At 42.2% G+C, this 16,849-nt stretch overlaps 1 protein-coding gene across 2 annotated transcripts in view; it reads left to right on the forward strand.

Moving 5' to 3' along the window:
• The window catches only part of CRIM1 (cysteine rich transmembrane BMP regulator 1), a 960,049-nt gene that overhangs the window by 748,067 nt on the left and 195,133 nt on the right, over positions 1–16,849 (forward strand). For both annotated transcript variants that reach the window (XM_063917972.1, XM_063917971.1), the window contains exon 8: positions 11,161–11,289. In XM_063917972.1, coding sequence (XP_063774042.1) covers positions 11,161–11,289 — 129 coding nt within the window. The remainder of the gene's footprint in view (positions 1–11,160; positions 11,290–16,849) is intronic.

Here is a 16,849-nt window from a genome sequence, read left to right on the forward strand (position 1 = left end):
ATAGGCTGAGTTTGAAAAAAGACAGGGGCTGATTGGTTGGTACTTTAACTCTCACAATTTTTCTCTCTCCGCACTTTGATAAATAACCCCCTAAGCAACATTGCATGTAGTAGTTTAGTGTGTCACATTTGAGCGGAAATAAGATTTCATTTTATAATCCCCTTCCCATCAGTAGCCTTCAGCCCACAAATACTCAACTTGCATGATGCATAAATGATTGATCACAGTCTAGTTATGCACAGCTTAAAACTGCTGCACTATTGATTGTGATGGGGACAGTAAAAGTCACATCACACTTTATTTAAGCCTGTGGGGCTATCTCTGTCCCTTAGATAATATATAAAACTGCTCCAATTTGTCCTTCCATCCAGCAAGCTTTGATAACCACGCCTATATTTCAGATCATGGACTTAATGATACTGAAAGTATATAGTGTAAAAAAAAAATGTGAACTGTCATATTTGTAAATCTCTATTCAATTGGTACAGTGTACACTTTCTGGTCTATAATGGATATGATGCAATTGTGTCAATCAATATTGAGATCATTATGAAAAATTGCTAGAGATGGATAAAATAATGAAGTATCCTGTTGATTTCCATTCTTTGCATCTGTCAACAACTGAACTGTATGATTGGTCTGCTACATACTGTACTATGGGAAGATCTTTTCAAAGATGTACAACAATGTAAAAACCTTCTACACCCATATGTTGCAGCCATTTTGTAGCCAAATCAGTATTTCAATATGTTGCCTATTCTCTATAAGCCGGTGACATAACTGTAACATGTATCACCTGACAGTAATGCGACCTTAACTAGTGAGTTTTAGTGGTAGTCTGTACTGGTAGATATTAGGGAACAACTACTAGATCAGAGGTGAAACTATTCTACAGTTACTTCTTAATAATAAATGTTTTATACACTTTACTTTTATTGTGGCATGATAAAAAACCATCCCAGTGTCACGTTTAATCATAAGTCATAAAATCTAAGATGAATCTTTAAGGTCACTGAGTAGCACGCGAGGTAAAATTTGTCTCTCGTTGTCTTGTCATGGCAGACAGTAAATATAGGAGACTTTCTTAGTTATCATTTAATACACTTTTTCTTTCGCACATGAAGACATCAGCTCATAGTGTCTGAAATGATTAAGTCAGAGTCAGGCTAGACAACGTGTTTGTTCAATGTCCAATAGCTTTCATAAAAAGGAGAAATGTAAGCATGGTTAAACCCAGTTAAATCAATATCATCACTAGTGGCGAGTTCTGACGCCATAAGGCATACCTAATGGCACCAAAGGCCTTGTTCTGTTTACTATATTAACCAATATGCTGCTGTCTTCAGCATGATTAAATACTTGTGTAGTACATAAACAATTTTTAAAGTCATATTTTATTTAGCATCTGCGGTCTAAACAAGATTGCTTTGATTCAGTAACAAAAAAAAACACAGTTTTTTTACATTAAATTGGATTTAGGTACATAAATAGTTATAACAGAATATTACAAACAAGTTGAAAAACAAAAATGCTAAAATGTAAATTGTTCTACAGATATGTCCTCACACATCTTTGCTACAGTCACGCCAAACAGCCCCTCTTGGCACACCAGGGGGTAAATTTACTAAATTGGGAGTTCTATTTAAGATGGGATGTTGCCCATAGCAACCAATCAGATTTCAGGTATTATCTTCTAGAAGGTGCTAGATAAATGAGAAGTAGAATCTGATTGGTTGCTATGGGCAACATCCCATCTTAAATAGAACTCCCAATTTAGTAAATTTACCCCCAGGTCGTGTCAAAATATTCTAGCGTTGGGCGTGTTTATTGCTTATTTTTTTACCAAAAATGCGTCTTAGTCACAACGCAATGTGACTGGATGCACAAGGAGACTGTGCTGATTAATATATACAGTATGACACTTGTATATCTGTGTGCGACTAATGCTATGTACACATTATGCGATCCCATAAGATTGGATTGGATCGTGTGTAAAATATGTCAAACGATGTCTAGAAACAAAGTCATTCCTGGAGTACAAAACCACACAATATCACCTCATCAACAATGCCGCCGGCCCGCCCCCTCCCGCCTAGCGACCACCTCTGCCTGTCAATCAAGCAGAGGTGATTGCAGGGCTAAGACAGCCATCACCTGTCTGGCATGCGCCGGCGCATGCGCAGTTCAGACCTGATCGCTGCTGTGGGAAAACGCAGAGCAGTGATCAGGTCTGAATTAGCCCCAATATCATTCAAATCGTAAATGATATTGCATAGTGTGTATGGGGCATTAGTCTCTGAATCTGTACAGGAAGTGCTACAATGTAGCAACCGCAGTTTTTTTCCAATACAAGTTCTGTTCTGCTCCATATACAGACTCAGTCTCACACAATATACAAGTGTCATATATCAAAACTAATCAGCACAGACTCCTTTTGTGTCCTAGTCATATTGCGTTGTGATTAAGATGCAAAACAGAACGCCCGACATTAGAAGGGTTGCACAGGACCTGGCGACTCAGTCACGCCTGCATCTCACGCTGCATGGCATATTGAAGATAGATGTTTGAGGATATCTGTACAATGCATATGGGTGGTATTCATGTGACCGCCGGTCAGCTGACCGACAGTCACATGACCTCCTCCACGAGCCCGACGGCTCACTATCCCGATGGTCGGCATGCCGACCAACAGGGACTATTTCAACTCGTGGGTGTCCACGACACCCATAGAGTGGGAATAGAACCCGTGGCGACCGCAGGTCGCCACCGAGCCTGCAAGGGGCTTGCTGCACTCGCCCCTCCCCGCCGGGATCCCGGCGTCGGTATGCCGCCGGTTACCAGTACTACACCCATGCATATTGTTGTCAAGACCCAACGGTATAAATGTGTTTATATTTTACGATATATTTATCTTCAGGAATTTGTAAAGTAGATCAAAATGATTTTTATGTTAAATTTTTTTTTTAATATGGGGGTGTTGTTATGTGCACACTCCACATGCACCATTCAGGAGAAGGCTTCGGGGGGAGGGGAGGGGGGTGTTTGGGGTTGCTAGGGGTTTTGGGGGTTAGAATGCGAGGGAACCCTTCTTTCATAGTAGTTCTGCCACAGGTGAATTTCAGTTTGGATTAACAACAGTTTCATGTTGGTGTAATAGTATGACTAAGTGAAGGATGGAATAAGAGTACCCCTCCTTAAAAGACAGAGGTATCAATTCATTACTACTGTGTCTTCTTTGAGGGTAGCTGTTACCTTACAAGTTACTTCTCCTAAATCCTTATATGGGGCCCATTTATCAATGAGTGTTAAAACTCGTTGTGAATGATAAAACTCATTGTAAATGATAAATGGTGTTCCAACCAATCAGCTCCCAACTGTCATTTTTTTCAAATACATGACAGCTACTGAACACATGACAGTTAGGAGTTGATTGGCTGTAACACCATTTATCATATGCAACGAGTTGTATCTTTCACAATGAGTTTTATCACTCGTTGATAAATGGGCCCCTAAGTCTGATGTGAGACCACTGTTGAAACACAATAAACTGTTCCTTCACATATTTTCTACAGACAGTAACTCTACACAGGATCAAGTGCAGATATGCATTGTTGTTGAATGCACCCAATATTTTTATACCTTTTTTCCAACAACCCATCTTACATTATTTCTCTGAGGAAGGTACTCAGCTAGTAGCCTATAGTAGTTTTCCTATATGGCGACTACAGCATTGACGGGGCAGCGTTTTAGAAAGCGTAGAGCATGTTTTGTTTTGGTTTTCTTATTGCACTGAGAACATGCGATAGCCGTAACCTGTGTTTGCTGCTTAGCAGATTGATTTGATGTGGTAGTCGGTGCAGTGAAGAGGTTAATAATCTCAGACTTCTACTTTCTTTGCAAACCCTACGTGTACTGACCTCTTTGCTAATCACCAACTTTCACCTGGGAGATTGTCCATTCATTGAAGTCGGGCAGCATGTGCTGTGAAATTAGGGCAGTGTTCTCAACAATGCAGGAATGACTTCTGTAGAAAAGAGGGAAAAGGATTACAATCTATAATTGGAAGTGAAGAATTAAATCCAATTTCATTATTGAGGCAGATCTGATTAAAAGTAGGTGGCTTTTCTTTGGCTCAGAGAGAAATCCTTTACTCCTGGTAAATGAGTGCACTGCAGCAATTGACATCCCATAATTGAAGTAGCCTTGTATTGGGTCTAGCACTAAACAACATGTTATCTTTGTATAGTATTGGCACACGCCTGTTCTTTGCCAATAAAAACAGTATCTTATCTCACAAAAAGAGCTAGCTGCAATATTATCTTATCTTATTTATAAGGGTATTTTCAATTAGTCCTTTCCCATCCAATTATGTTTCCAATAGCGACCGCCTTTTACATCATCTTTGTCTATTATTCCTTTCAATTCTCTGGAAAGATAAGTGTGGGTGTGGCTTGATGATGTCATTTGTGCCATCAAATGGGGGGCAGTGTGTTATGACTATATTTTTTCTTAAGTGGTAAATGTTGTTTGTCGAGTTACAAATCAGGCATAGGAACAATGAAAGTGGCGTAATCTCTTCACTAATCATCTGAAACACATTTTGAACTTGACAGCCTACGTTTTCCACTTACGGAAAAATTATAATCATGTACAGCAACATCCTCACTCTAGTTATCACCTTGCTGTCATTTCTGTCTTCAGTGATGTGGCCTGGCAATGTAATGTGCCGTTACAGCTAATGGTTACCCACCTTGTGGGAGAATAGCCTGTTCTCCCATGTCTATGAGGTCTCCCCACTGGTAGGCGTCACCAGGACATTCCATTAGAAGAGGCATGAATGTTTCTCATAGCTCCAAATTGTGTATCGGTTGGAACCAAAGCAGGATTCCTGCTGTATCATAGCTTGTGCAGGTGGGCTATTTAAAATATATTTATGCTATTAAATTAAATATAACTATTTAACCAATGTTATTTTACCCAGCTATGGTAAATTGTGTATTATGGCAGTTTGTATCAGTGGGTTGGTCTAGGTTCTCAAACTTGTTTTACTTGTATTTATTTTTTTTAGAAAGGTCTTACAACCACAGACAGTCTTTCAGACAGTAGCATATTTAATATGGATGCACTCAGGCCCCTGAGTCAAGGGGAGCCCACATTGTACATCCTGCACTCACAGCCTTTACTTACTGCCTCTTGCAGCCCACTCAAGGTATTATTCCACTGATTTATTCAGAAATATGGCTCGGAGCAGAAGACTCTCTCATAATGCTAGAGTCTTTGTGATTTTCTATGCATTAACCGGTGACATTTTTTTCCAGGAGGTTGGTGTCTGCGGACACCTTTACTTAACCACCCCCCCCCATACATTTAATAAAATGTAATGTGTTTTCTGTAATGTGCATGGGTGATTGCCGTACTACATGTTCACATAGAGGTGGCTGGTGCACAAATGTCACAAAAACACACCTCATATTGGGCTTATACTATGCATATAAGGCAGTGTTTCCCAACTTCAGTTTTCAGAGACCCTTAACAGTGCATGTTTTACAGATCTATGGGGGACATTTACTAAGCAGTGATAAGAGCGGAGAGGTGAGCCAGTGGAGAAGTTGCTCCGTCAACCAATCAGCAGCTCTGTATCATTTTATAGTATGCAAATTATCGATGTTACTTCTGTGCTGATTGGTTGCCATGGGCAACTTCTCCGCTGGCTCACTTATCACTGCTTAGTAAATGTCCCCCTCAGTATCATAAGTGAAATAATTAGCACCACCTGTGGATCTTGTAATGTCCAGTAATGAATACACCATACTTACCAACATTTAAATGCTGTTCTCTGGTAGAAACCTGCAGAGGAGAAGCAGATGGGCACTTTGGGAGGCGGGGCCGTACTTCCACATCATTAGGTCCCGCCCCCATCATGGAAAATTCCACAAATCACGTGTCCTCGAGGAAGGGGAGGGCTAAAATTATGGCCATTCACGCCATTTTAGCCCCGCCCCACCATATTGACTTCTCTAGTAAGTGGGTGGGATGCGGAAGGATTACCCACTCTTCTGGGGGTGCGGGGGACTACCCAAAAAATCAGAAGTCTCCTGCAACTTCTGGTAGAGTAGGTAAGTATAGAATACACCTGTGCACCAAATAGAAGATCTGTAAAACATAAACTGTTAGGGGTCCCTGAGGACTGGAATTGGGAAACACTGCTATAAGGAATGCAAGGAATGCTGGCTGTGCTTTGTGGCAGTGTAGGAAGAGTGCAGGACAGAGCATAGACATGTGCAGGTATTAGATCTGTCCATAACTAAATTAAAATAAAGCAGTCAATTCCTGCTGTTTGGTAAAAATATCCTGTACATACAGTATGATCCCATCATCCCGAGCATTTGTGACTGCAGCATAGGTAAGCCAATTACTGCAGAAGGCAATGCCTGGGTTCATGTTTAAATCTGATATTTCTGTGTCTAAAATCTACACATACACATATTATATAGTAATGTCATACACGCATATTATATAGTAATGTCATCCACACATATTATATAGTAATGTCATCCACACATATTATTTAGTTATGTCGTACATATAGATGAGCAATCTGTATAAGAGCTTACATATCTGAACTATTTCTTTTGTCGACTTTTTGTCCCATGTTGTATTCATCTTAAGAGTAGGGATATTGCAGACCTCATCTGAGGTGTGTCTTAGCTACACTACACTACGACACTTGGACACTCAGGGGGTTATTCTGAGTTGATCGCTCCCTAGCTATTTTTTGCAGCGCTGCGAACAGATAGTCGCCGCCTATAGCGGAGTGTATGTTTGCTTTGCAAGTGTGCGAACGCCTGTGCAGCCGAGCAGTACAAAAAAGTTTTGTGCAGTTTCTGAGTAGCTCAGAACTTACTCAGCCACTGCGATCACTTCAGCCTGTCCGGGCCCAGAATTGACGTCTGACACCCGCCCTGCAAACGCTTGGACACGCCTGCGTTTTTTCAACCACTCCCAGAAAACGGTCAGTTGACACCCACAAACGCCTTCTTCCTGTCAATCTTCTTGTGATCGTAAAATCCATCGCTCGCACGACGCGCCTGCGCATTGTGGTGCATACGCATGCGCAGTTCTGACCGGATCGCAGCGCAGCAAAAAATCCTAGCGTGCGATCAGGTCGGAATGACCCCCTCAGTACGCTGTGTCCAGTGTCGGACTGGGACATGGAGGGCCCACCGGGGGAATGCAGAGGTAAAGGCCCATGCTTAGGGGTGTGGCCATCTGCCACAGAGACTTGGCTAACATGGTATGGGCCCCATGATAAATATATATAGTAAATACTGCTAGTGCATGCATGATAATGTACCAGATTAATAACTGCATTGCACTGTAGATAATATTTATAATATACAATTCAAGTGCACAGTCGGGACCTGATCCATAGAGGAGGAGGTGGGCCCCCAGGCAGTGGAGCCCACCAGTGGTTTCCCCTGTACCCCTGTGGTCCAGTCCAACCCTGGCTGTGTCTTACCATATTACAGTCATCCGCTATACCACAGGGTGGCAAGAGATGGACAGCCGATATCAGCCCCAGGCAGGCAATCATATAAATGATATAAGTATGCACAGTGTTGAACAGCTCTATAAAACATTGATACATGGAAACTATGAGAATCTGTCCATTTGCTGAAAGAAAACCAGATAGCTGACATGTGGAGGAGATGAGAAGCTGGTTGCTGTAACCGCTCATCCATGTCTAAGCGTGTCAAGTGAAATCAGCACTTCTATCGCCCTGAATTACTGATAATTACACTAGGTATCAATCTTCATTTCTCTGGAATACATTTTTCGGGAATACACAATAGTGTAAACCTTCCCTTTATACTGTATGGACCCGTGCACACGATATTTTCAGCTTTTTTTATTGTAGTTTGCTCTTGTCCATTGTACACACCAAGGATATTAAGTGAAATATGAAGTGCAATGCCTTCTTATGGTATTCCATGGGGCCCATCTATAACCAGCTACCTTGCTAAGTACAGCACCTGGGATGGTTCCCACTGTAACAGAGATAGCAGGAGATGAAACCATCCTGCTGTAGGGAAAGCTAACCTCAAGTTCGTCACTGCAGAAGTGTAACCTCTATGGGAAGGGGAGGCGAAAAACAGCATCCCTCTTCCATGCCCCGAGACTGCTATCACTGCGCTGGAGGCTCTGGTGCTCCTACTGGCTAGGGGGCCTGAACAAAAGCAAAATATTTGGGTACCATCAGTTTCAGGATAGCTGTAAAGGAGACCCTAAGATCACACTGCTCATTACACCAAACAGTAATATAACAACAAAATCAGATGCACATCTTAAAATTATTGCTGATGAAATTACTACAGCTATTATCAACTGAGAGCAAACTAACTGCTACGTCTAAAGCCCCAGGGGAAATCTACTAAAGGGAAATCACTAAACTATTATATGATTTAAAACATACAAAAGTATGTGGCGTCCCAATCGGATAGAAATACTATATATATATAGACTAATTTACTGTATATTGGGGGTCATTCCGAGTTGTTCGCTCGCAAGTGAATTTTAGCAGATTTGCTCATGCTAAGCCGCCGCCTACTGGGAGTGAATCTTAGCATCTTAAAATTGCGAACGATGTATTCGCAATATTGCGATTACACACCTCGTAGCAGTTTCTGAGTAGCTCCAGACTTACTCGGCATCTGCGATCATTTCACTGCTTGTCGTTCCTGGTTTGACGTCACAAACACACCCAGCGTTCGCCCAGACACTCCCCCGTTTCTCCAGCCACTCCTGCGTTTTTTCCGGAAACGGTAGCGTTTTTCCCCAGACGCCCATAAAACGGCCTGTTTCCGCCCAGTAACACCCATTTCCTGTCAATCACATTACGATCGCCAGAACGATGAAAATGCCGTGAGTAAAATTCCTAAGTGCATAGCAAATTTACTTGGCGCAGTCGCAGTGCGGACATTGCGCATGCGCATTAAGCGGAAAATCGCTGCGATGCGAAGATTTTTACCGAGCGAACAACTCGGAATGACCCCCCTTACTTCAAATTCTGTAACAGAAGGAGAACCCCTGCAATGGGCTTATAGCTTTCCTCTTACATTTGTACTTGTAGTTTAGAGCTTCATTTTATTGCTATGAAAATATTTGTAGTCACATTTTAGTGTAATACCATTTCTCTGCCTCATCTCTTTTATCTGCTATATTAAAAATTTTAAGCAATTTTTAATGACAGTCTGATCAGCTACTTACTGTACAACAGCAGCAATAACTAGATATTTCTCAAAAGCAAAAATTCAAACATCATTGAGTGCAGCGGTGGCAGCTGAGTGGTTAAGAACATGTGTATTACAGAGTGCATTTAATGAACCATTGTTACAATCATCCACTTGTGCACAAACTCAGGCCTTGAAATTCCAGATTGCTATTTCTGAAAAGAGGTTACAACCTTCCACTAAAGCATAAAATCTGCTCTGTTCACCTGAAGAAATAATTCTCGCTTTATCTTTTTACTGTTCTGCTATCTTTAGTGGATCCATGCATTTTTATTTTTAATTTCATTTAACAAAACATAGCACTAGATCACTAGTTACCTATTTTGTACCCCCTCAAAAAAAATTAGTGAAAATTGCGGCAATTTGCCATAGATTACCTGCACACATCTGCACATTAATAGTTCATGCCCCAAATCAGTAGGACTCACGTCTCATGTACTGTACAGAGACCAACGGTTTACACCAACCTTCTGTTTACAATGCTGCCCTCCAGTTGCCTGTTCTCATATCATAAACAGTATGTTCAACATTTAGAAATAGGGTGCTACTAAGAGTTCTTGTTCTCCAGCGGTGTTATGTAAAAAAAAAAAATAATAATAATAATAATAATAATTATATATATATATGCACCTGCGTCTGCACTGACATTAGAGGAGCATTTAAGGTAAGAACATTGTACAACGTTTGTTTTCACCATGTGTCCTTGACAAAAACACCCATCGCGGTGTTGAAACGTTGGACTTGTCATGCAGTTTGTCTCATAAATTTTTTTCTCACAACAAATCCGTGGAGTGCCGCCTGTTTCTGTGGTGAGGGGGTCAGTGGACTGTGGCTTCAGTCACCACGAACATCTACATCGTGCATTTACTTGAGGAGGGCACCCCGGTCTGTACCCATGTTTTTTCTGAGTGCCAACTATTTCCATTATATATATATATATATATATATATATATATATATAGTAAAAATAAACATATTAAGGCCCCCAAATATCTAGCTGCCGTTTCCCTGATTCCGACCTGACTAGAACCACTGATCTGTCATTTGGAACCACCAACGATAATCGACGGACCGTTGGGGAATTGGGGAAACTCTTCATGTTAAAAATCCTCTAGTTTTTTTTTTTTGCAATATTAAATATTTATTAGAATTATCTGTTTGAGCAGGGAAGAGGGTACAAAAGAAAAAGGGAATTAAACGATACAAGGGAGGGCGCACATAGTTGGGGGGATCATACCATACAGAGGATAACTATACAATAAAGAGACAATATAGAATATTGACAACAATAACAGTAACATCACGACCAGATAAACAGTACTAAGATATGTGAAACAACAACAAGAACTAAAATATACAATATATAGGGGGACATTTACTAAGCAGTGATAAGAGCGGAGAAGTGAGCCAGTGGAGAAGTTTCCCCATCAACCAATCAGCAGATCTGTATAATTTTATAGTATGCAAATTATAGATGTAACTTCAGTGCTGATTGGTTGCCATGGACACTTCTCCACGGGCTCACTTCTCCGCTCTTATCACTGCTTAGTAAATGTCCCTCATAGTCTCAACAATCAAAAAAATCCTCTAGATTTTGAAACTTGTTAACTATTCCCAATTCCCCGTCCCAGGCTTTGGGGGATTGGGAAATTGCGACAATTTGTTGCAGTTGTATGTGAGGCCTTTATATTTAAGAAACTCATCATAACTTTTGATGTTCAGGTCATTTGCAGTGAAATATGTTTGCTAATTTGTTTGTCTTTAAAACTGTAATTTGCCATCAGACTATAAATATCTTGATCTTGTTAAACAGAAATTGGAGTTTGCACCTGGAATTTATATATTCTCCATCTCTTCCTTTTTTATGCAGAACCTACATACCTTACTATGGCTCCACCAACGTGTGATCTGCTGGTAAACTGCACACTGACTGAAATAGACTGCAGCTATGGATTCCGATTAGACCAGAGCGGCTGCCGCACATGTCATTGCAAAACAAGTGAGTGTTTTCCCTTTCTTATTCACAGGGTGTCCTTTTATGTAGAAAACTCCTGCCGTTAGTGAGCATTGGACCAGAGGGGACTTGGCCGTCATAAAGTGAATGCTACTTCTAAGCACCTATATCTTCTGTCGTTGACCTGTTCTACTATATAACATCTTGTCTTTTCCCAGTGGATAGGGGAACGTTTACCACTTGTTCTTATAAGGAATGTAGGGATGTATAGGGATCAAGATTTTCAGGGCTAATCTTTTCAGTGAACCACCTTAGACCAGTGGTTATCAAACTTTTTTGAATCACAGTGCCTTAGAGTATCAGAATATTTTTCACAGCACCCCCAGGCCAAAAGTTTTTTATTGAGAAATTCAGAAAAAAATCTAAAATTAAGTAACTTATGTTTATTTGTCACCCCTACGGTCAGTTATGTGGTGAGGAACAGGATTTGCTTCTGTTTATCCACATATTTTATTACTGGAAGCCACAAGCACTGGTTTTGCCTATTATACTGACCATAAATAATTTTATTATGGATCACCAGCCCAAGGTACCAGCAAGTGCCATAAGGCACCCAGTTTGGGAACCACTGCCATAGACCATTGACAAGCTCTTCCCAGAATGGAGTAGGCTTTGCCCAGTGTTGGACTGGGGCAAGAAGGGCCCACCGTGGAAATGCAGTGGTAGGGATCATGTTTAGGGGTGTGACTAGTCTTCAGAAGGGGTGTGGCCAACCGCCACATTGGTTTGTTTAACCATTAGAGAGATGCCCCTTGATAAATATGTACAGTTTAGTAAATACTGCTAGTGCATGCATGATAATGTACCAGATTAATAACAGCAATGCACCGTAGACAATACACCAGAGTCATGTGAAGTATAAGGTAACAGGTATAATGTATAATCAAAGTACATAGTCTGAAACCTGATCCTTAGAGATGTAAATGATAATTTCTTATCACCACATAATACATGCACAGCATCATTTTGCGATCACCGGGAAAGGAAGAGCATGGGGGCTGCCAAGGGGGAAACTTCTGATCCCTCTCCAGCGATACTCTCACTATAGGGTTAGAGCAGCTAGCACTATCTGAAGATGTTGCTGGTTATTGGAGCACAGCTAGTACAGCTTGGTAGTAAATTGCGCAAACCACAGTCTCCATTGAGAATAAAGGGAGCTGTGGTCTCCTGCATTAGACATTTGTTAAATAGGCCAGACACTTATATTATTAATTATTCTTAAAGACTGCACCGTTGTAAAGGGGGGTAAACAGAATAACAAATAAGCAGCTGCCACTTCCACATGGTTTAAACTAGAGATGAGCGGGTTCGGTTTCTCTGAATCCGAACCCGCACGAACTTCATGTTTTTTTTCACGGGTCCGAGCGACTCGGATCTTCCCGCCTTGCTCGGTTAACCCGAGCGCACCCGAACGTCATCATGACGCTGTCGGATTCTCGCGAGACTCGGATTCTATATAAGGAGCCGCGCGTCGCCGCCATTTTCACACGTGCATTGAGATTGATAGGGAGAGGACGTGGCTGGCGTCCTCTCCATTTAGATTAGAAGAGAGAGAGAGAGAGATTGACCTGATTTACTGGAGCTTAGGAGTACTGTAGAACTGTAGAGAGTGCAGAGTTTACTAGTGACTGACCACAGTGACCACCAGACAGTGCAGTTTTATTTAATATATCCGTTCTCTGCCTGAAAAAAACGATACACAGTGACTCAGTCACATACCATATCTGTGTGCACTGCTCAGCCCAGTGTGCTGCATCATCTATGTATATATCTGACTGTGCTCAGCTCACACATCTTATAATTGTGGGGGAGACTGGGGAGCACTGCAGTGCCAGTTATAGGTTATAGCAGGAGCCAGGAGTACATATTATTATTAAAATTAAACAGTGCACACTTTTGCTGCAGGAGTGCCACTGCCAGTGTGACTGACCAGTGACCTGACCACACTGACCACCAGTATAGTTAGTAGTATAGTATACTATATTGTGATTGCCTGAAAAAGTTAAACACTCGTATCTGACTGTGCTCAGCTCACACATCTTATAATTGTGGGGGAGACTGGGGAGCACTGCAGTGCCAGTTATAGGTTATAGCAGGAGCCAGGAGTACATATTATTATTAAAATTAAACAGTGCACACTTTTGCTGCAGGAGTGCCACTGCCAGTGTGACTGACCAGTGACCTGACCACACTGACCACCAGTATAGTTAGTAGTATAGTATACTATATTGTGATTGCCTGAAAAAGTTAAACACTCGTCGTGTGACTTCACTTGTGTGGTGTTTTTTTTTTTATTCTATAAAAAACTCATTCTGCTGACAGACAGTGTCCAGCAGGTCCGTCATTATATAATATATACCTGTCCGGCTGCAGTAGTGATATATATATATTTTTTATATCATTATTTATCATCCAGTCGCAGCAGACACAGTACGGTAGTTCACGGCTGTAGCTACCTCTGTGTCGGCACTCGGCAGTCCGTCCATAATTGTATACCACCTACCCGTGGTTTTTTTTTCTTTCTTCTTTATACATACATACTACTACTACATCTCTTTATCAACCAGTCTATATTAGCAGCAGACACAGTACAGTACGGTAGTCCACGGCTGTAGCTACCTCTGTGTCGGCACTCGGCAGTCCGTCCATAATTGTATACCACCTACCCGTGGTTTTTTTTTCTTTCTTCTTTATACATACATACTACTACTACTACATCTCTTTATCAACCAGTCTATATTAGCAGCAGACACAGTACAGTACGGTAGTCCACAGCTGTAGCTACCTCTGTGTCGGCACTGGGCAGTCCGTCCATAATTGTATACCACCTACCCGTGGTTTTTTTTCTTTCTTCTTTATACATACATACTACTACTACATCTCTTTATCAACCAGTCTATATTAGCAGCAGACACAGTACAGTACGGTAGTCCACGGCTGTAGCTACCTCTGTGTCGGCACTGGGCAGTCCGTCCATAATTGTATACCACCTACCCGTGTTTTTTTTTCTTTCTTCTTTATACATACATACTACTACTACTACATCTCTTTATCAACCAGTCTATATTAGCAGCAGACACAGTACAGTACGGTAGTCCACGGCTGTAGCTACCTCTGTGTCGGCACTGGGCAGTCCGTCCATAATTGTATACCACCTACCTGTGGTTTTTTTTTCTTTCTTCTTTATACATACATACTACTACTACATCTCTTTATCAACCAGTCTATATTAGCAGCAGACACAGTACAGTACGGTAGTCCACGGCTGTAGCTACCTCTGTGTCGGCACTGGGCAGTCCGTCCATAATTGTATACCACCTACCCGTGGTTTTTTTTTCTTTCTTCTTTATACATACATACTACTACTACATCTCTTTATCAACCAGTCTATATTAGCAGCAGACACAGTACAGTACGGTAGTCCACGGCTGTAGCTACCTCTGTGTCGGCACTCGGCAGTCCGTCCATAATTGTATACCACCTACCCGTGGTTTTTTTTTCTTTCTTCTTTATACATACATACTACTACTACATCTCTTTATCAACCAGTCTATATTAGCAGCAGACACAGTACAGTACGGTAGTCCATGGCTGTAGCTACCTCTGTGTCGGCACTGGGCAGTCCGTCCATAATTGTATACCACCTACCCGTGGTTTTTTTTTCTTTCTTCTTTATACATACATACTACTACTACATCTCTTTATCAACCAGTCTATATTAGCAGCAGACACAGTACAGTACGGTAGTCCACGGCTGTAGCTACCTCTGTGTCGGCACTCGGCAGTCCGTCCATAATTGTATACCACCTACCCGTGGTTTTTTTTTCTTTCTTCTTTATACATACATACTACTACTACATCTCTTTATCAACCAGTCTATATTAGCAGCAGACACAGTACAGTACGGTAGTCCACGGCTGTAGCTACCTCTGTGTCGGCACTCGGCAGTCCATCCATAATTGTATACTAGTATCCATCCATCTCCATTGTTTACCTGAGGTGCCTTTTAGTTGTGCCTATTAAAATATGGAGAACAAAAATGTTGAGGTTCCAAAATTAGGGAAAGATCAAGATCCACTTCCACCTCGTGCTGAAGCTGCTGCCACTAGTCATGGCCGAGACGATGAAATGCCAGCAACGTCGTCTGCCAAGGCCGATGCCCAATGTCATAGTACAGAGCATGTCAAATCCAAAACACCAAATATCAGTAAAAAAAAGGACTCCAAAACCTAAAATAAAATTGTCGGAGGAGAAGCGTAAACTTGCCAATATGCCATTTACCACACGGAGTGGCAAGGAACGGCTGAGGCCCTGGCCTATGTTCATGGCTAGTGGTTCAGCTTCACATGAGGATGGAGGCACTCAGCCTCTCGCTAGAAAAATGAAAAGACTCAAGCTGGCAAAAGCAGTAGCACCGCAAAGAACTGTGCGTTCTTCGAAATCCCAAATCCACAAGGAGAGTCCAATTGTGTCGGTTGCGATGCCTGACCTTCCCAACACTGGACGTGAAGAGCATGCGCCTTCCACCATTTGCACGCCCCCTGTAAGTGCTGGAAGGAGCACCCGCAGTCCAGTTCCTGATAGTCAGATTGAAGATGTCAGTGTTGAAGTACACCAGGATGAGGAGGATATGGGTGTTGCTGGCGCTGGGGAGGAAATTGACCAGGAGGATTCTGATGGTGAGGTGGTTTGTTTAAGTCAGGCACCCGGGGAGACACCTGTTGTCCGTGGGAGGAATAGGGCCGTTGACATGCCTGGTGAAAATACCAAAAAAATCAGCTCTTCGGTGTGGAAGTATTTCACCAGAAATGCGGACAACAGGTGTCAAGCCGTGTGTTCCCTTTGTCAAGCTGTAATAAGTAGGGGTAAGGACGTTAACCACCTCGGAACATCCTCCCTTATACGTCACCTGCAGCGCATTCATAATAAGTCAGTGACAAGTTCAAAAACTTGGGCCGACAGCGGAAGCAGTCCACTGACCAGTAAATCCCTTCCTCTTGTAACCAAGCTCACGCAAACCACCCCACCAACTCCCTCAGTGTCAATTTCCTCCTTCCCCAGGAATGCCAATAGTCCTGCAGGCCATGTCACTGGCAATTCTGACGAGTCCTCTCCTGCCTGGGATTCCTCCGATGCATCCTTGCGTGTAACGCCTACTGCTGCTGGCGCTGCTGTTGTTGCTGCTGGGAGTCGATGGTCATCCCAGAGGGGAAGTCGTAAGCCCACTTGTACTACTTCCAGTAAGCAATTGACTGTCCAACAGTCCTTTGCGAGGAAGATGAAATATCACAGCAGTCATCCTGCTGCAAAGCGGATAACTGAGTCCTTGACAACTATGTTGGTGTTAGACGTGCGTCCGGTATCCGCCGTTAGTTCACAGGGAACTAGACAATTTATTGAGGCAGTGTGCCCCCGTTACCAAATACCATCTAGGTTCCACTTCTGTAGGCAGGCGATACCGAGAATGTACACGGACGTCAGAAAAAGACTCACCAGTGTCCTAAAAAATGCAGTTGTACCCAATGTCCACTTAACCACGGACATG

The sequence above is a fragment of the Pseudophryne corroboree genome, chromosome 4 (genome assembly GCF_028390025.1).
Source record: "Pseudophryne corroboree isolate aPseCor3 chromosome 4, aPseCor3.hap2, whole genome shotgun sequence".
NCBI lineage: Eukaryota > Metazoa > Chordata > Amphibia > Anura > Myobatrachidae > Pseudophryne > Pseudophryne corroboree.